At 58.6% G+C, this 18,273-nt stretch overlaps 1 protein-coding gene across 1 annotated transcript in view; it reads right to left on the bottom strand.

Moving 5' to 3' along the window:
• The window catches only part of ABRAXAS2 (abraxas 2, BRISC complex subunit), a 266,581-nt gene extending 248,944 nt beyond the window's left edge, over window positions 1-17,637 (bottom strand). Inside the window, exon 1 of the mRNA XM_069612044.1 lies at window positions 17,536-17,637. Coding sequence (XP_069468145.1) covers window positions 17,536-17,607 — 72 coding nt within the window. The 5' untranslated portion in view covers window positions 17,608-17,637. The remainder of the gene's footprint in view (window positions 1-17,535) is intronic.
• Window positions 17,638-18,273: the final 636 nt, after the last annotated feature.

Below are 18,273 nucleotides of genomic sequence, written 5' to 3'. Positions count from 1 at the left end.
CCCTTCGCCAGCCCCATCTTTCCTCCATGACTATCTGCAGAGTTGCTCTTAAGGGCAATGTCTTCTTTGCTCTTAATGGCAATGTCTTCTTTGCTATTAAGGGCAATGTCTTCTGCCAATTGAGTCTTCAAAGACTCGCCCGATTGTATAACCAACACTTATCACATGAGCTCCAATGGGGAGTTCCAGATACATGCACCAGCACAAAACTGAAATACTTTCTCTAAATTCGTACATTCTCAGCTCTTGAGTATCCTGTAAACAACAACATAAGGTTATTCCTGAAGTCTCAACAGCTCTGTAAACAAGTAGGGCTGTCAATTGAAACACATGGTTACAGAGTATGTGTTTATTGGACGGTATTACACCATCTTAGAACACAAATACATCAACAACCGAGATTAAGGCACACGGCTATGATAAAATGTTCTAGACTTGTGCCAAAAACACACACAAAAAGAGGTTTACAGGTTGACTGGATCTTTCTACTATGGACACTGCTCCTTACTAGTTGTCATGTCTCATAAATTGCCCGTCAAGTGGTCTTAATCTATAGGGCACCAGGTAAGCACTTCCTTCCAATGGGTCGCACAGCTCAGGACACCAACCGACACTGGATCTCATTCCTACATGTGCCAACTTTCACTGAGTGTCATCTCGGGGGCCTGCCGATTAATCGTCTCAAACCACAGACCACTTCCTCCCACTGTATCTCATTCCTGAGGTAATCGGCTGTCACTGGGTGCCTTTTCTCAGGTCAAAGCTCATCAGGCAGGGAACCATTAACTCAGGGAATCACCTATTACCTCAACGTAGTGCCTATCAAAAGCTGCATTCTTCAGCAATTATCTCATTCCTTAGGCCACCACGTGTCTGGGTTGTCATAACTGTGGTCATGCCTCTCACTGGATCCAAATCCTAAGTACACGCATATGACTGGGTCTCATTCCTCAGAGTATGGACTATCAGTACCTCACAGCACAGCATGTACCAGGCTCAAATCCCCCAGGGCGCCTCCCAAGCCTGTCTCTCATCCCTTGGGGCACTGGCACACAGAGTCTAAATTTTCCACGAACAGCCTACATTGGGGACGGCTACTTCAGGTACTATTTCTCAGGACATGGTGAGAAAGTGGCATTCCTCAGGGCTTTGCTTCAGTCCAGAGGATACCGCCTGTTAGGGCTCCCATTCCTCAGTGAACCACCTGGCGGGTGATTTTTCAAGTGACTGCTGCCAATGCATGACCTTCCTGAGTCTCCACTCTCAAGTGGGGTTATCCTTAAAGGCTCCGGCCATCACAGAGGATCATCCCTAACGCAAATTTCGTCACCAAGTCTCATTCCTCTGGGCCACACCCACCCCATCGAATCATTCATCAGGGCCATGCCAGTGACTAGATCTCAAACCCCAGGGCGCAGACTGACAGTTTGTCTCGTCTAACTCAGTCATGCTCCCCAGCGATCTTCCTGACACTGGCTCTCATGCTCACAGCACAAGCTGTCAGTGGGGCTAGTCTAACTCAGTCATGCTCCCCAGCGATCTTCCCGCCACTGGCTCTCACGCTCACAGCACAAGCTGTCAGTGGGGCTCGTCTAACTCAGTCATGCTCCCCAGCGATCTTCCCGCCACTGGCTCTCACGCTCACAGCACAAGCTGTCAGTGGGGCTCGTCTGAGTCATGCTCCCCAGCGATCTTCCCGACACTGGCTCTCATGCTCACAACACCAGCTGTCAGTGGGGCTAGTCTAACTCAGTCATGCTCCCCAGCGATCTTCCCGCCACTGGCTCTCACGCTCACAGCACAAGCTGTCAGTGGGGCTCGTCTAACTCAGTCATGCTCCCCAGCGATCTTCCTGACACTGGCTCTCACGCTCACAACACCAGCTGTCAGTGGGCCTCGTCTAACTCAGTCATGCTCCCCAGCGCTCTTCCTGACACTGGCTCTCACGCTCACAACACAAGCTGTCAGTGGGGCTCGTCTAACTCAGTCATGCTCCCCAGCGATCTTCCTGCCACTGGCTCTCATGCTCACAACACCAGCTGTCAGTGGGGCTCGTCTAACTCAGTCATGCTCCCTAGCGCTCTCCCTGACACTGGCTCTCACGCTCACAACACCAGCTGTCAGTGGGGCTCGTCTAACTGAGTCATGTTCCCCAGCGATCTTCCCGACACTGGCTCTCACGCTCACACTACCAGCTGTCAGTGGGGCTCGTCTAACTCAGTCATGCTCCCCAGCGATCTTCCTGACACTGGCTCTCACGCTCACAACACCAGCTGTCAGTGGGCCTCGTCTAACTCAGTCATGCTCCCCAGCGATCTTCCCGACACTGGCTCTCACGCTCACAGCACAAGCTGTCAGTGGGGCTCGTCTAACTCAGTCATGCTCCCCAGCGATCTTCCCGACACTGGCTCTCACGCTCACAGCACAAGCTGTCAGTGGGGCTCGTCTAACTCAGTCATGCTCCCCAGCGATCTTCCCGACACTGGCTCTCACGCTCACAGCACAAGCTGTCAGTGGGGCTAGTCTAACTGAGTCATGCTCCCCAGCGATCTTCCCGACACTGGCTCTAACGCTCACAACACCAGCTGTCAGTGGGGCTCGTCTAACTCAGTCATGCTCCCCAGCGATCTTCCTGCCACTGGCTCTCACGCTCACAACACCAGCTGTCAGTGGGGCTCGTCTAACTCAGTCATGCTCCCTAGCGCTCTCCCTGACACTGGCTCTCACGCTCACAACACCAGCTGTCAGTGGGGCTCGTTTTACAAGAGCACAACATGGAACTAGATTCAATTCCTCACTGGACCCCTGTGATTGGGTGTCATTTTCGGGGCACTACTGCGATCGGGGCAGGGGGGGTTGATGTTCTCATTCCTCAAAGCTCTTTTGTTACTAGGTTTCATCATTCACCTGACAGAGGTTTCATTGCTGCCACTGGGGCTCACTCTTCACTGCACTGCATGTCAGTAAGTCTCAAGCCTCAGGGCACCACATCACACTGGGTCTGGGCATTCAGAGACCCCATGTCACTGGGTCCCTTCTCTCAGTGCTCTACATGTCACTTGGGCTCATCTCTCAGCAGACTACATGCCAAGAGTGCATCTCTTCTGCCAAGGTCAGTCATTAGGGTTCATCCCTCAGGACACCTGTCACTGTGTTTCATACCATTCCTAAGGGCACTGAGGCTCATTTGTAAGGGCAATGCCTGTCACTGGAGTCTAATCCCTAAGACCATGCATGGCCAGTCACTGGAGTCTCATCACTGAGGGCATTCACTGCCTATCACTGGAGTCTCAGCACTAAGAGCGTGCGCTGCCTATCACTGGAGTCTCAGTCCTAAGGGTATTCACGTCCAGTCACTGGAGTCTCATACCTAAGTGCATTCTATGCTTGTCACTGGAGTTAAATCCCTTAGGGCATTCACTGCCTGTCACTGGAGTCCCTGTGCTAAGGGTCACAGTGTTCACTGCCTGTCACTGGAGTCTCATCCCTAAGAGCGTTCACTGCCTGTCACTGGAGTCGCATCCCTAAGGGTATTCACTGCCTGTCACTGGAGTCCCAGCGCTAAGGGTCACAGTGTTTACTACCTGTCACTGGAGTCTCATTCCTTGAGGTGTGCACTGCCTGTCACTGGAGTCTCATTCCTTGGGGTGTGCGCAGCCTGTCACTGGAGACCCATTCCTTCGAGAGTGCACTGCCTGTCACTGGAGTCTCATTCCTTGGGGTGTGCGCTGCCTGTCACTGGAGTCTCATTCCTGAGGGCATTCCCTGCATGTCACTGGGGTCTCATTCCTTGGGGTGTGCGCTGCCTGTCACTGGAGTCTCATTCCTTGGGGTGTGCGCTGCCTGTCACTGGAGCCTCATTCCTTGGGGTGGGCGCTGCCTGTCACTGGAGCCTCATTCCTTGGGGTGTGCGCTGCCTGTCACTGGAGCCTCATTCCTTGGGGTGTGCGCTGCCTGTCACTGGAGCCTCATTCCTTGGGGTGTGCGCTGTCACTGGAGCCTCATTCCTTGGGGTGTGCGCTGCCTGTCACTGGAGTCTCATTCCTTGGGGTGTGTGCTGCCTGTCACTGGGGTCTCATTCCTTGGGGTGTGCGCTGCCTTCACTGGAGTCTCATTCCTTGGGGTGTGCGCTGCCTGTCACTGGGGTCTCATTCCGTGGGGTGTGCGCTGCCTGTCACTGGAGTCTCATTCCTTGGGGTGTGCGCTGCCTGTCACTGGAGTCTCATTCCTTGGGGTGTGCGCTGCCTGTCACTGGAGTCTCATTCCTTGGGGTGTGCGCTGCCTGTCACTGGAGTCTCATTCCTTGGGGTGTGCGCTGCCTGTCACTGGGGTCTCATTCCTTGGGGTGTGCGCTGCCCGTCACTGGAGTCTCATTCCTTGGGGTGTGCGCTGCCTGTCACTGGGGTCTCATTCCTTGGGGTGTGCACTGCCTGTCACTGGAGTCTCATTCCTTGGGGTGTGCGCTGCCTGTCACTGGAGTCTCATTCCTTGGGGTGGGCGCTGCCTGTCACTGGAGTCTCATTCCTTGGGGTGTGCGCTGCCTGTCACTGGAGTCTCATTCCTTGGGGCATTCCCTGCCTGTCACTGGAGTCTCATTCCTGAGGGCATTCCCTGCATGTCACTGGAGTCTTATTCCTTGGGGTGTGCGCTGCATGTCACTGGAGCCTCATTCCTTGGGGTGTGCGCTGCCTGTCACTGGAGCCCCATTCCTTGGGGTGTGCGCTGCCTGTCACTGGAGCCCCATTCCTTGGGGTGTGCGCTGCCTGTCACTGGAGCCTCATTCCTTGGGGTGTGCGCTGCCTGTCACTGGAGTCTCATTCCTTGGGGTGGGCGCTGCCTGTCACTGGAGTCTCATTCCTTGGGGTGGGCGCTGCCTGTCACTGGAGTCTCATTCCTTGGGGTAGGCGCTGCCTGTCACTGGAGTCTCATTCCTTGGGGTAGGCGCTGCCTGTCACTGGAGTCTCATTCCTTGGGGCATTCCCTGCCTGTCACTGGAGTCTCATTCCTGAAGGCATTCCCTGCCTGTCACTGGAGTCTCATTCCTTGGGGTGTGTGCTGCCTGTCACTGGAGCCTCATTCCTTGGGGTGTGGGCTGCCTGTCACTGGAGCCTCATTCCTTGGGGTGTGCGCTGCCTGTCACTGGAGCCTCATTCCTTGGGGTGTGCGCTGCCTGTCACTGGAGCCTCATTCCTTGGGGTGTGCACTGCCTGTCACTGGAGTCTCATTCCTGAGGGCATTCCCTGCCTGTCACTGGAGCCTCATTCCTTGGGGTGTGCGCTGCCTGTCACTGGAGCCTCATTCCTTGGGGTGTGCGCTGCCTGTCACTGGAGCCTCATTCCTTGGGGTGTGCGCTGCCCGTCACTGGAGCCTCATTCCTTGGGGTGTGCGCTGCCTGTCACTGGAGCCTCATTCCTTGGGGTGTGCGCTGCCTGTCACTGGAGCCTCATTCCTTGGGGTGTGCGCTGCCTGTCACTGGAGCCTCATTCCTTGGGGTGGGCGCTGCCTGTCACTGGAGCCTCATTCCTTGGGGTGTGCGCTGCCTGTCACTGGAGTCTCATTCCTTGGGGTGGGCGCTGCCTGTCACTGGAGTCTCATTCCTTGGGGTGGGCGCTGCCTGTCACTGGAGTCTCATTCCTTGGGGTGGGTGCTGCCTGTCACTGGAGTCTCATTCCTTGGGGTAGGCGCTGCCTGTCACTGGAGTCTCATTCCTTGGGGTAGGCGCTGCCTGTCACTGGAGTCTCATTCCTTGGGGCATTCCCTGCCTGTCACTGGAGTCTCATTCCTGAAGGCATTCCCTGCCTGTCACTGGAGTCTCATTCCTTGGGGTGTGTGCTGCCTGTCACTGGAGCCTCATTCCTTGGGGTGTGCGCTGCCTGTCACTGGAGCCTCATTCCTTGGGGTGTGCGCTGCCTGTCACTGGAGCCTCATTCCTTGGGGTGTGCGCTGCCTGTCACTGGAGCCTCATTCCTTGGGGTGTGCACTGCCTGTCACTGGAGTCTCATTCCTGAGGGCATTCCCTGCCTGTCACTGGAGCCTCATTCCTTGGGGTGTGCGCTGCCTGTCACTGGAGCCTCATTCCTTGGGGTGTGCGCTGCCTGTCACTGGAGCCTCATTCCTTGGGGTGTGCGCTGCCTGTCACTGGAGCCTCATTCCTTGGGGTGTGCGCTGCCTGTCACTGGAGCCTCATTCCTTGGGGTGTGCGCTGCCTGTCACTGGAGCCTCATTCCTTGGGGTGTGCGCTGCCTGTCACTGGAGCCTCATTCCTTGGGGTGGGCGCTGCCTGTCACTGGAGCCTCATTCCTTGGGGTGGGCGCTGCCTGTCACTGGAGTCTCATTCCTTGGGGCATTCCCTGCCTGTCACTGGAGTCTCATTCCTGAGGGCATTCCCTGCATGTCACTGAAGCCTCATTCCTTGGGGTGTGCGCTGCCTGTCACTGGAGCCTCATTCCTTGGGGTGTGCGCTGCCTGTCACTGGAGCCTCATTCCTTGGGGTGTGCGCTGCCTGTCACTGGAGCCTCATTCCTTGGGGTGTGCGATGCCTGTCACTGGAGCCTCATTCCTTGGGGTGGGCGCTGCCTGTCACTGGAGCCTCATTCCTTGGGGTGGGCGCTGCCTGTCACTGGAGTCTCATTCCTGGGGGCATTCCCTGCCTGTCACTGGAGTCTCATTCCTGAGGGCATCCCCTGCATATCACTGGAGCCTCATTCCTTGGGGTGTGCGCTGCCTGTCACTGGACCCTCATTCCTTGGGGTGTGCGCTGCCTGTCACTGGAGCCTCATTCCTTCGGGTGTGCGCTGCCTGTCACTGGAGCCTCATTCCTTGGGGTGTGCGCTGCCTGTCACTAGAGCCTCATTCCTTGGGGTGGGCGCTGCCTGTCACTGGAGCCTCATTCCTTGGGGTGGGCGCTGCCTGTCACTGGAGCCTCATTCCTTGGGGTGGGCGCTGCCTGTCACTGGAGCCTCATTCCTTGGGGTGGGCGCTGCCTGTCACTGGAGTCTCATTCCTTGGGGCATTCCCTGCCTGTCACTGGAGTCTCATTCCTGAGTGCATTCCCTGCATGTCACTGGAGCCTCATTTCTTGGGGTGTGCGCTGCCTGTCACTGGAGCCTCATTCCTTGGGGTGTGCGCTGCCTGTCACTGGAGCCTCATTCCTTGGGGTGTGCGCTGCCTGTCACTGGAGCCTCATTCCTTGGGGTGTGCGCTGCCTGTCACTGGAGCCTCATTCCTTGGGGTGTGCGCTGCCCGTCACTGGAGCCTCATTCCTTGGGGTGTGCGCTGCCCGTCACTGGAGCCTCATTCCTTGGGGTGGGCGCTGCCTGTCACTGGAGCCTCATTCCTTGGGGTGGGCGCTGCCTGTCACTGGAGTCTCATTCCTTGGGGTGGGCGCTGCCTGTCACTGGAGTCTCATTCCCGAGGACATTCCCTGCATGTCACTGGAGTCTCATTCACTGGAGTCTCATTCCTTGGGGTGTGCGCTGCCTGTCACTGGAGTCTCATTCCTTGGGGCGTGCACTGCCTGTCACTGGAGTCTCATTCCTTGGGGCATTCCCTGCCTGTCACTGGAGTCTCATTCCTTGGGGTGTGTGCTGCCTGTCACTGGAGTCTCATTCCTTGGGGTGTGCGCTGCCTGTCACTGGAGCCTCATTCCTTGGGGTGTGCACTGCCTGTCACTGGAGTCTCATTCCTGAGGGCATTCCCTGCATGTCAGTGGAGTCTCATTCCTTGGGGTGTGCGCTGCCTGTCACTGGAGTCTCATTCCTTGGGGTGTGCGCTGTCTGTCACTGGAGTCTCATTCCTTGGGGTGTGCGCTGCCTGTCACTGGAGTCTCATTCCTTGGGGTGTGCGCTGCCTGTCACTGGAGTCTCATTCCTGAGGGCATTCCCTGCATGTCACTGGAGTCTCATTCCTTGGGGTGTGCGCAGCCTGTCACTGGAGACCCATTCCTTCGAGAGTGCACTGCCTGTCACTGGAGTCTCATTCCTTGGGGTGTGCGCTGCCTGTCACTGGAGCCTCATTGCTTGGGGCATTCCCTGCCTGTCACTGGAGTCTCATTCCTGAGGGCATTCCCTGCCTGTCACTGGAGCCTCATTCCTTGGGGTGTGCGCTGCCTGTCACTGGAGTCTCATTCCTTGGGGTGTGCGCTGCCTGTCACTGGAGCCTCATTCCTTGGGGTGTGCGCTGCCTGTCACTGGAGCCTCATTCCTTGGGGTGTGCGCTGCCTGTCACTGGAGCCTCATTCCTTGGGGTGGGCGCTGCCTGTCACTGGAGTCTCATTCCTTGGGGCGGGCGCTGCCTGTCACTGGAGCCTCATTCCTTGGGGTGTGCGCTGCCTGTCACTGGAGCCTCATTCCTTGGGGTGTGCGCTGCCTGTCACTGGAGCCTCATTCCTTGGGGTGTGCGCTGCCTGTCACTGGAGCCTCATTCCTTGGGGTGTGCGCTGCCTGTCACTGGAGTCTCATTCCTGAGGGCATTCCCTGCATGTCACTGGAGCCTCATTCCTTGGGGTGTGCGCTGCCTGTCACTGGAGCCTCATTCCTTGGGGCATTCCCTGCCTGTCACTGGAGTCTCATTCCTTGGGGCATTCCCTGCCTGTCACTGGAGTCTCATTCCTTGGGGCATTCCCTGCCTGTCACTGGAGTCTCATTCCTTGGGGTGTGCGCTGCCTGTCACTGGGGTCTCATTCCTTGGGGTGTGCGCTGCCCGTCACTGGAGTCTCATTCCTTGGGGTGTGCGCTGCCTGTCACTGGAGCCTCATTCCTTGGGGTGTGCGCTGCCTGTCACTGGAGCCTCATTCCTTGGGGTGTGCGCTGCCTGTCACTGGAGCCTCATTCCTTGGGGTGTGCGCTGCCTATCACTGGAGTCTCATTCATGAGGGCATTCCCTGCATGTCACTGGAGTCTCATTCCTTGGGGTGTGCAATGCCTGTCACTGGAGTCTCATTCCTTGGGGTGTGCGCTGCCTGTCACTGGAGCCTCATTCCTTGGGGTGTGCACTGCCTGTCACTGGAGTCTCATTCCTGAGGGCATTCCCTGCCTGTCACTGGAGCTTCATTCCTTGGGGTGTGCGCTGCCTGTCACTGGAGCTTCATTCCTTGGGGTGTGCGCTGCCTGTCACTGGAGCCTCATTCCTTGGGGTGTGCGCTGCCTGTCACTGGAGCCTCATTCCTTGGGGTGTGCACTGCCTGTCACTGGAGTCTCATTCCTTGGGGCATTCCCTGCCTGTCACTGGAGTCTCATTCCTGAGGGCATTCCCTGCATGTCACTGGAGCCTCATTCCTTGGGGTGTGCGCTGCCTGTCACTGGAGTCTCATTCCTTGGGGTGTGCGCTGCCTGTCACTGGAGCCTCATTCCTTGGGGTGTGCGCTGCCTGTCACTGGAGCCTCATTCCTTGGGGTGTGCGCTGCCTGTCACTGGAGCCTCATTCCTTGGGGTGTGCGCTGCCTGTCACTGGAGCCTCATTCCTTGGGGTGTGCGCTGCCTGTCACTGGAGCCTCATTCCTTGGGGTGTGCGCTGCCTGTCACTGGAGCCTCATTCCTTGGGGTGGGCGCTGCCTGTCACTGGAGCCTCATTCCTTGGGGTGGGCGCTGCCTGTCACTGGAGCCTCATTCCTTGGGGCATTCCCTGCCTGTCACTGGAGTCTCATTCCTGAGGCCATTCCATGCATGTCACTGGAGCCTCATTCCTTGGGGTGGGCGCTGCCTGTCACTGGAGCCTCATTCCTTAGGGTGGGCGCTGCCTGTCACTGGAGTCTCAATCCTTGGGGCATTCCCTGCCTGTCACTGGAGCCTCATTCCTTGGGGTGTGCGCTGCCTGTCACTGGAGCCTCATTCCTTGGGGTGTGCGCTGCCTGTCACTGGAGCCTCATTCCTTGGGGTGTGCGCTGCCTGTCACTGGAGCCTCATTCCTTGGGGTGGGCGCTGCCTGTCACTGGAGCCTCATTCCTTGGGGTGTGCGCTGCCTGTCACTGGAGCCTCATTCCTTGGGGTGGGCGCTGCCTGTCACTGGAGCCTCATTCCTTGGGGTGGGCGCTGCCTGTCACTGGAGCCTCATTCCTTGGGGTGTGCGCTGCCTGTCACTGGAGCCTCATTCCTTGGGGTGGGCGCTGCCTGTCACTGGAGCCTCATTCCTTGGGGTGGGCACTGCCTGTCACTGGAGTCTCATTCCTTGGGGCATTCCCTGCCTGTCACTGGAGTCTCATTCCTTGGGGTGTGCGCTGTCACTGGAGCCTCATTCCTTGGGGTGGGCGCTGCCTGTCACTGGATCCTCATTCCTTGGGGTGGGCGCTGCCTGTCACTGGAGCCTCATTCCTTGGGGTGTGCGCTGCCTGTCACTGGGGTCTCATTCCTTGGGGTGGGCGCTGCCTGTCACTGGAGCCTCATTCCTTGGGGTGGGCACTGCCTGTCACTGGAGTCTCATTCCTTGGGGCATTCCCTGCCTGTCACTGAAGTCTCATTCCTTGGGGTGGGCGCTGCCTGTCACTGGAGCCTCATTCCTTGGGGTGTGCGCTGCCTGTCACTGGAGCCTCATTCCTTGGGGTGTGCGCTGCCTGTCACTGGAGCCTCATTCCTTGGGGTGGGCGCTGCCTGTCACTGGAGCCTCATTCCTTGGGGTGTGCGCTGCCTGTCACTGGAGTCTCATTCCTTGGGGTGGGCGCTGCCTGTCACTGGAGTCTCATTCCTTGGGGTGGGCGCTGCCTGTCACTGGAGTCTCATTCCTTGGGGTGGGTGCTGCCTGTCACTGGAGTCTCATTCCTTGGGGTAGGCGCTGCCTGTCACTGGAGTCTCATTCCTTGGGGTAGGCGCTGCCTGTCACTGGAGTCTCATTCCTTGGGGCATTCCCTGCCTGTCACTGGAGTCTCATTCCTGAAGGCATTCCCTGCCTGTCACTGGAGTCTCATTCCTTGGGGTGTGTGCTGCCTGTCACTGGAGCCTCATTCCTTGGGGTGTGCGCTGCCTGTCACTGGAGCCTCATTCCTTGGGGTGTGCGCTGCCTGTCACTGGAGCCTCATTCCTTGGGGTGTGCGCTGCCTGTCACTGGAGCCTCATTCCTTGGGGTGTGCACTGCCTGTCACTGGAGTCTCATTCCTGAGGGCATTCCCTGCCTGTCACTGGAGCCTCATTCCTTGGGGTGTGCGCTGCCTGTCACTGGAGCCTCATTCCTTGGGGTGTGCGCTGCCTGTCACTGGAGCCTCATTCCTTGGGGTGTGCGCTGCCTGTCACTGGAGCCTCATTCCTTGGGGTGTGCGCTGCCTGTCACTGGAGCCTCATTCCTTGGGGTGTGCGCTGCCTGTCACTGGAGCCTCATTCCTTGGGGTGTGCGCTGCCTGTCACTGGAGCCTCATTCCTTGGGGTGGGCGCTGCCTGTCACTGGAGCCTCATTCCTTGGGGTGGGCGCTGCCTGTCACTGGAGTCTCATTCCTTGGGGCATTCCCTGCCTGTCACTGGAGTCTCATTCCTGAGGGCATTCCCTGCATGTCACTGGAGCCTCATTCCTTGGGGTGTGCGCTGCCTGTCACTGGAGCCTCATTCCTTGGGGTGTGCGCTGCCTGTCACTGGAGCCTCATTCCTTGGGGTGTGCGCTGCCTGTCACTGGAGCCTCATTCCTTGGGGTGTGCGATGCCTGTCACTGGAGCCTCATTCCTTGGGGTGGGCGCTGCCTGTCACTGGAGCCTCATTCCTTGGGGTGGGCGCTGCCTGTCACTGGAGTCTCATTCCTGGGGGCATTCCCTGCCTGTCACTGGAGTCTCATTCCTGAGGGCATCCCCTGCATATCACTGGAGCCTCATTCCTTGGGGTGTGCGCTGCCTGTCACTGGACCCTCATTCCTTGGGGTGTGCGCTGCCTGTCACTGGAGCCTCATTCCTTCGGGTGTGCGCTGCCTGTCACTGGAGCCTCATTCCTTGGGGTGTGCGCTGCCTGTCACTAGAGCCTCATTCCTTGGGGTGGGCGCTGCCTGTCACTGGAGCCTCATTCCTTGGGGTGGGCGCTGCCTGTCACTGGAGCCTCATTCCTTGGGGTGGGCGCTGCCTGTCACTGGAGTCTCATTCCTTGGGGCATTCCCTGCCTGTCACTGGAGTCTCATTCCTGAGTGCATTCCCTGCATGTCACTGGAGCCTCATTTCTTGGGGTGTGCGCTGCCTGTCACTGGAGCCTCATTCCTTGGGGTGTGCGCTGCCTGTCACTGGAGCCTCATTCCTTGGGGTGTGCGCTGCCTGTCACTGGAGCCTCATTCCTTGGGGTGTGCGCTGCCCGTCACTGGAGCCTCATTCCTTGGGGTGTGCGCTGCCCGTCACTGGAGCCTCATTCCTTGGGGTGGGCGCTGCCTGTCACTGGAGCCTCATTCCTTGGGGTGGGCGCTGCCTGTCACTGGAGTCTCATTCCTTGGGGTGGGCGCTGCCTGTCACTGGAGTCTCATTCCCGAGGACATTCCCTGCATGTCACTGGAGTCTCATTCACTGGAGTCTCATTCCTTGGGGTGTGCGCTGCCTGTCACTGGAGTCTCATTCCTTGGGGCGTGCACTGCCTGTCACTGGAGTCTCATTCCTTGGGGCATTCCCTGCCTGTCACTGGAGTCTCATTCCTTGGGGTGTGTGCTGCCTGTCACTGGAGTCTCATTCCTTGGGGTGTGCGCTGCCTGTCACTGGAGCCTCATTCCTTGGGGTGTGCACTGCCTGTCACTGGAGTCTCATTCCTGAGGGCATTCCCTGCATGTCAGTGGAGTCTCATTCCTTGGGGTGTGCGCTGCCTGTCACTGGAGTCTCATTCCTTGGGGTGTGCGCTGTCTGTCACTGGAGTCTCATTCCTTGGGGTGTGCGCTGCCTGTCACTGGAGTCTCATTCCTTGGGGTGTGCGCTGCCTGTCACTGGAGTCTCATTCCTGAGGGCATTCCCTGCATGTCACTGGAGTCTCATTCCTTGGGGTGTGCGCAGCCTGTCACTGGAGACCCATTCCTTCGAGAGTGCACTGCCTGTCACTGGAGTCTCATTCCTTGGGGTGTGCGCTGCCTGTCACTGGAGCCTCATTGCTTGGGGCATTCCCTGCCTGTCACTGGAGTCTCATTCCTGAGGGCATTCCCTGCCTGTCACTGGAGCCTCATTCCTTGGGGTGTGCGCTGCCTGTCACTGGAGTCTCATTCCTTGGGGTGTGCGCTGCCTGTCACTGGAGTCTCATTCCTTGGGGCATTCCCTGCCTGTCACTGGAGCCTCATTCCTTGGGGTGTGCGCTGCCTGTCACTGGAGCCTCATTCCTTGGGGTGGGCGCTGCCTGTCACTGGAGTCTCATTCCTTGGGGCGGGCGCTGCCTGTCACTGGAGCCTCATTCCTTGGGGTGTGCGCTGCCTGTCACTGGAGCCTCATTCCTTGGGGTGTGCGCTGCCTGTCACTGGAGCCTCATTCCTTGGGGTGTGCGCTGCCTGTCACTGGAGCCTCATTCCTTGGGGTGTGCGCTGCCTGTCACTGGAGTCTCATTCCTGAGGGCATTCCCTGCATGTCACTGGAGCCTCATTCCTTGGGGTGTGCGCTGCCTGTCACTGGAGCCTCATTCCTTGGGGCATTCCCTGCCTGTCACTGGAGTCTCATTCCTTGGGGCATTCCCTGCCTGTCACTGGAGTCTCATTCCTTGGGGTGTGCGCTGCCTGTCACTGGGGTCTCATTCCTTGGGGTGTGCGCTGCCCGTCACTGGAGTCTCATTCCTTGGGGTGTGCGCTGCCTGTCACTGGAGCCTCATTCCTTGGGGTGTGCGCTGCCTGTCACTGGAGCCTCATTCCTTGGGGTGTGCGCTGCCTGTCACTGGAGCCTCATTCCTTGGGGTGTGCGCTGCCTATCACTGGAGTCTCATTCATGAGGGCATTCCCTGCATGTCACTGGAGTCTCATTCCTTGGGGTGTGCAATGCCTGTCACTGGAGTCTCATTCCTTGGGGTGTGCGCTGCCTGTCACTGGAGCCTCATTCCTTGGGGTGTGCACTGCCTGTCACTGGAGTCTCATTCCTGAGGGCATTCCCTGCCTGTCACTGGAGCTTCATTCCTTGGGGTGTGCGCTGCCTGTCACTGGAGCTTCATTCCTTGGGGTGTGCGCTGCCTGTCACTGGAGCCTCATTCCTTGGGGTGTGCGCTGCCTGTCACTGGAGCCTCATTCCTTGGGGTGTGCGCTGCCTGTCACTGGAGTCTCATTCCTTGGGGCATTCCCTGCCTGTCACTGGAGTCTCATTCCTGAGGGCATTCCCTGCATGTCACTGGAGCCTCATTCCTTGGGGTGTGCGCTGCCTGTCACTGGAGTCTCATTCCTTGGGGTGTGCGCTGCCTGTCACTGGAGCCTCATTCCTTGGGGTGTGCGCTGCCTGTCACTGGAGCCTCATTCCTTGGGGTGTGCGCTGCCTGTCACTGGAGCCTCATTCCTTGGGGTGTGCGCTGCCTGTCACTGGAGCCTCATTCCTTGGGGTGTGCGCTGCCTGTCACTGGAGCCTCATTCCTTGGGGTGTGCGCTGCCTGTCACTGGAGCCTCATTCCTTGGGGTGGGCGCTGCCTGTCACTGGAGCCTCATTCCTTGGGGTGGGCGCTGCCTGTCACTGGAGCCTCATTCCTTGGGGCATTCCCTGCCTGTCACTGGAGTCTCATTCCTGAGGCCATTCCATGCATGTCACTGGAGCCTCATTCCTTGGGGTGGGCGCTGCCTGTCACTGGAGCCTCATTCCTTAGGGTGGGCGCTGCCTGTCACTGGAGTCTCAATCCTTGGGGCATTCCCTGCCTGTCACTGGAGCCTCATTCCTTGGGGTGTGCGCTGCCTGTCACTGGAGCCTCATTCCTTGGGGTGTGCGCTGCCTGTCACTGGAGCCTCATTCCTTGGGGTGTGCGCTGCCTGTCACTGGAGCCTCATTCCTTGGGGTGGGCGCTGCCTGTCACTGGAGCCTCATTCCTTGGGGTGTGCGCTGCCTGTCACTGGAGCCTCATTCCTTGGGGTGGGCGCTGCCTGTCACTGGAGCCTCATTCCTTGGGGTGGGCGCTGCCTGTCACTGGAGCCTCATTCCTTGGGGTGTGCGCTGCCTGTCACTGGAGCCTCATTCCTTGGGGTGGGCGCTGCCTGTCACTGGAGCCTCATTCCTTGGGGTGGGCACTGCCTGTCACTGGAGTCTCATTCCTTGGGGCATTCCCTGCCTGTCACTGGAGTCTCATTCCTTGGGGTGTGCGCTGTCACTGGAGCCTCATTCCTTGGGGTGGGCGCTGCCTGTCACTGGATCCTCATTCCTTGGGGTGGGCGCTGCCTGTCACTGGAGCCTCATTCCTTGGGGTGTGCGCTGCCTGTCACTGGGGTCTCATTCCTTGGGGTGGGCGCTGCCTGTCACTGGAGCCTCATTCCTTGGGGTGGGCACTGCCTGTCACTGGAGTCTCATTCCTTGGGGCATTCCCTGCCTGTCACTGAAGTCTCATTCCTTGGGGTGGGCGCTGCCTGTCACTGGAGCCTCATTCCTTGGGGTGGGCGCTGCCTGTCACTGGAGCCTCATTCCTTGGGGTGGGCGCTGCCTGTCACTGGAGCCTCATTCCTTGGGGTGGGCGCTGCCTGTCACTGGAGCCTCATTCCTTGGGGTGTGCGCTGCCTGTCACTGGGGTCTCATTCCTTGGGGTGGGCGCTGCCTGTCATTGGAGCCTCATTCCTTGGGGTGGGCACTGCCTGTCACTGGAGTCTCATTCCTTGGGGCATTCCCTGCCTGTCACTGGAGTCTTATTCCTTGGGGTGGGCGCTGCCTGTCACTGGAGCCTCATTCCTTGGGGTGGGCGCTGCCTGTCACTGGAGTCTCATTCCTTGGGGTGTGTGCTGCCTGTCACTGGAGTCTCATTCCTTGGGGTGGGCGCTGCCTGTCACTGGAGTCTCATTCCTTGGGGTGGGCGCTGCCTGTCACTGGAGCCTCATTCCTTGGGGTGGGCGCTGCCTGTCACTGGAGTCTCATTCCTTGGGGCATTCCCTGCCTGTCACTGGAGCCTCATTCCTTGGGGTGTGCGCTGCCTGTCACTGGAGCCTCATTCCTTGGCATGGGCGCTGCCTGTCACTGGAGCCTCATTCCTTGGGGTGGGCACTGCCTGTCACTGGAGTCTCATTCCTTGGGGCATTCCCTGCCTGTCACTGGAGCCTCATTCCTTGGGGTGTGCGCTGCCTGTCACTGGAGCCTCATTCCTTGGGGTGGGCGCTGCCTGTCACTGGAGTCTCATTCCTTGGGGCATTCCCTGCCTGTCACTGGAGCCTCATTCCTTGGGGTGTGCGCTGCCTGTCACTGGAGCCTCATTCCTTGGGGTGTGCGCTGCCTGTCACTGGAGTCTCATTCTTTGGGGCATTCCCTGCCTGTCACTGGAGTCTCATTCCTGAGGGCATTCCCTGCCTGTCACTGGAGCCTCATTCCTTGGGGTGTGCGCTGCCTGTCACTGGAGTCTCTTTCCTTGGGGTGTGCGCTGCCTGTCACTGGAGCCTCATTCCTTGGGGTGTGCGCTGCCTGTCACTGGAGCCTCATTCCTTGGGGTGTGCGCTGCCTGTCACTGGAGCCTCATTCCTTGGGGTGTGCGCTGCCTGTCACTGGAGCCTCATTCCTTGGGGTGTGCGCTGCCTGTCACTGGAGCCTCATTCCTTGGGGCGTGCGCTGCCTGTCACTGGGGTCTCATTCCTTGGGGTGTGCGCTGCCTGTCACTGCAGCCTCATTCCTTGGGGCGTGCGCTGCCTGTCACTGGAGCCTCATTCCTTGGGGTGTGCGCTGCCTGTCACTGGAGCCTCATTCCTTGGGGTGTGCGCTGCCTGTCACTGGGGTCTCATTCCTTGGGGTGTGCGCTGCCTGTCACTGGAGCCTCATTCCTTGGGGTGTGCGCTGCCTGTCACTGGAGCCTCATTCCTTGGGGTGTGCGCTGCCTGTCACTGGAGCCTCATTCCTTGGGGTGTGCGCTGCCTGTCACTGGAGTCTCATTCCTTGGGGCATTCCCTGCCTGTCACTGGAGCCTCATTCCTTGGGGTGTGCGCTGCCTGTCACTGGAGCCTCATTCCTTGGGGTGTGCGCTGCCTGTCACTGGGGTCTCATTCCTTGGGGTGTGCGCTGCCTGTCACTGGGGTCCCATTCCTTGGGGTGTGCGCTGTCACTGGGGTCCCATTCCTTGGGGTGTGCGCTGCCTGTCACTGGAGTCTCATTCCTTGGGGTGGGCGCTGCCTGTCAATGGAGCCTCATTCCTTGGGGTGGGCGCTGCCTGTCAATGGAGCCTCATTCCTTGGGGTGGGCGCTGCCTGTCACTGCAGCCTCATTCCTTGGGGTGTGCGCTGCCTGTCACTGCAGCCCCAGCGCTACTTGGCGCTGGAACCGATCCCTCAGGACTCCGCCTGTCTCAGAGGGCCACTTGTCACTGGGGGCTGGCAGGCGAGGGGCCTCCAAGCTTCGCAGGGGTTCTGCCAGTGAGCCTTGGTCCCACTCCCTCCCTCTTCGCCCAGACACTTCCCCTCCCACTTCGGCATTTCCCCGGCTGGTCTCCGAAAGCCACCCCGTCTCTCCCCCTTCCCTCGGCCCCCGCTCACATGATCTGCTCCGCTGTTGGCGCTGTGGAAACACACGGAACTGAAGGTGTAACCAGAAATGGAAGCCGCCATGATGGAAGCCCCCCCTCCCTCCCTCCCACAATGCATCACGCCGAGACGTCTGGACGCACCCTTTGCTCGCTTCCGGTCCGGTTGCAGGTGCACATGGGAATTGTAGTTCAGGAAAGAGGGCTACCCCTTCCCTCAGCTGTGGACATAGAGAAAGGACTAACGTCAGCTCGACGCCCTGCGCTTTACGAACATAGAAAAAAGACTAACGTCAGCTTGACGCCCTGCGCCTTAAGGACATAGAGAAAGGACTAACGTCAGCTTGACGCCCTGCGCCTTAAGGACATAGAGAAAGGACTAACGTCAGCTTGACGCCTTGCGCTTTAAGGACATAGAGAAAGGACTAACGTCAGCTTGACGCCTTGCGCTTAAGGACATAGAGAAAGGACTAACGTCAGCTTGACGCCTTGCGCTTTAACCCCTCAACTGCTGAGGGGTGTCCCTCCCAGTGCTGAGCCCTTTTTTGGACATTTCGGTATGTCTCATTCAATCCCTTGTAACGTTTTTGTTACAAGCTAGGTATCTTCATGCCATATTTATATTGTTCTTGCAATTTACCAAATACAAATGTATTAAACCTGATAAGTGATATCCCTGCCAAATGTGCACCCTTTTCTTCCCGCATGTCATACATGTCATACATGCCAACATTCCAGCGCACCTAGGAGG

This window comes from Ambystoma mexicanum, chromosome 8, assembly GCF_040938575.1.
Source record: "Ambystoma mexicanum isolate Mex_15411 chromosome 8, UKY_AmexF1_1, whole genome shotgun sequence".
Classification (NCBI taxonomy): Eukaryota; Metazoa; Chordata; class Amphibia; order Caudata; family Ambystomatidae; genus Ambystoma; species Ambystoma mexicanum.
This window is presented reverse-complemented; position numbering and strand designations above follow the sequence as displayed.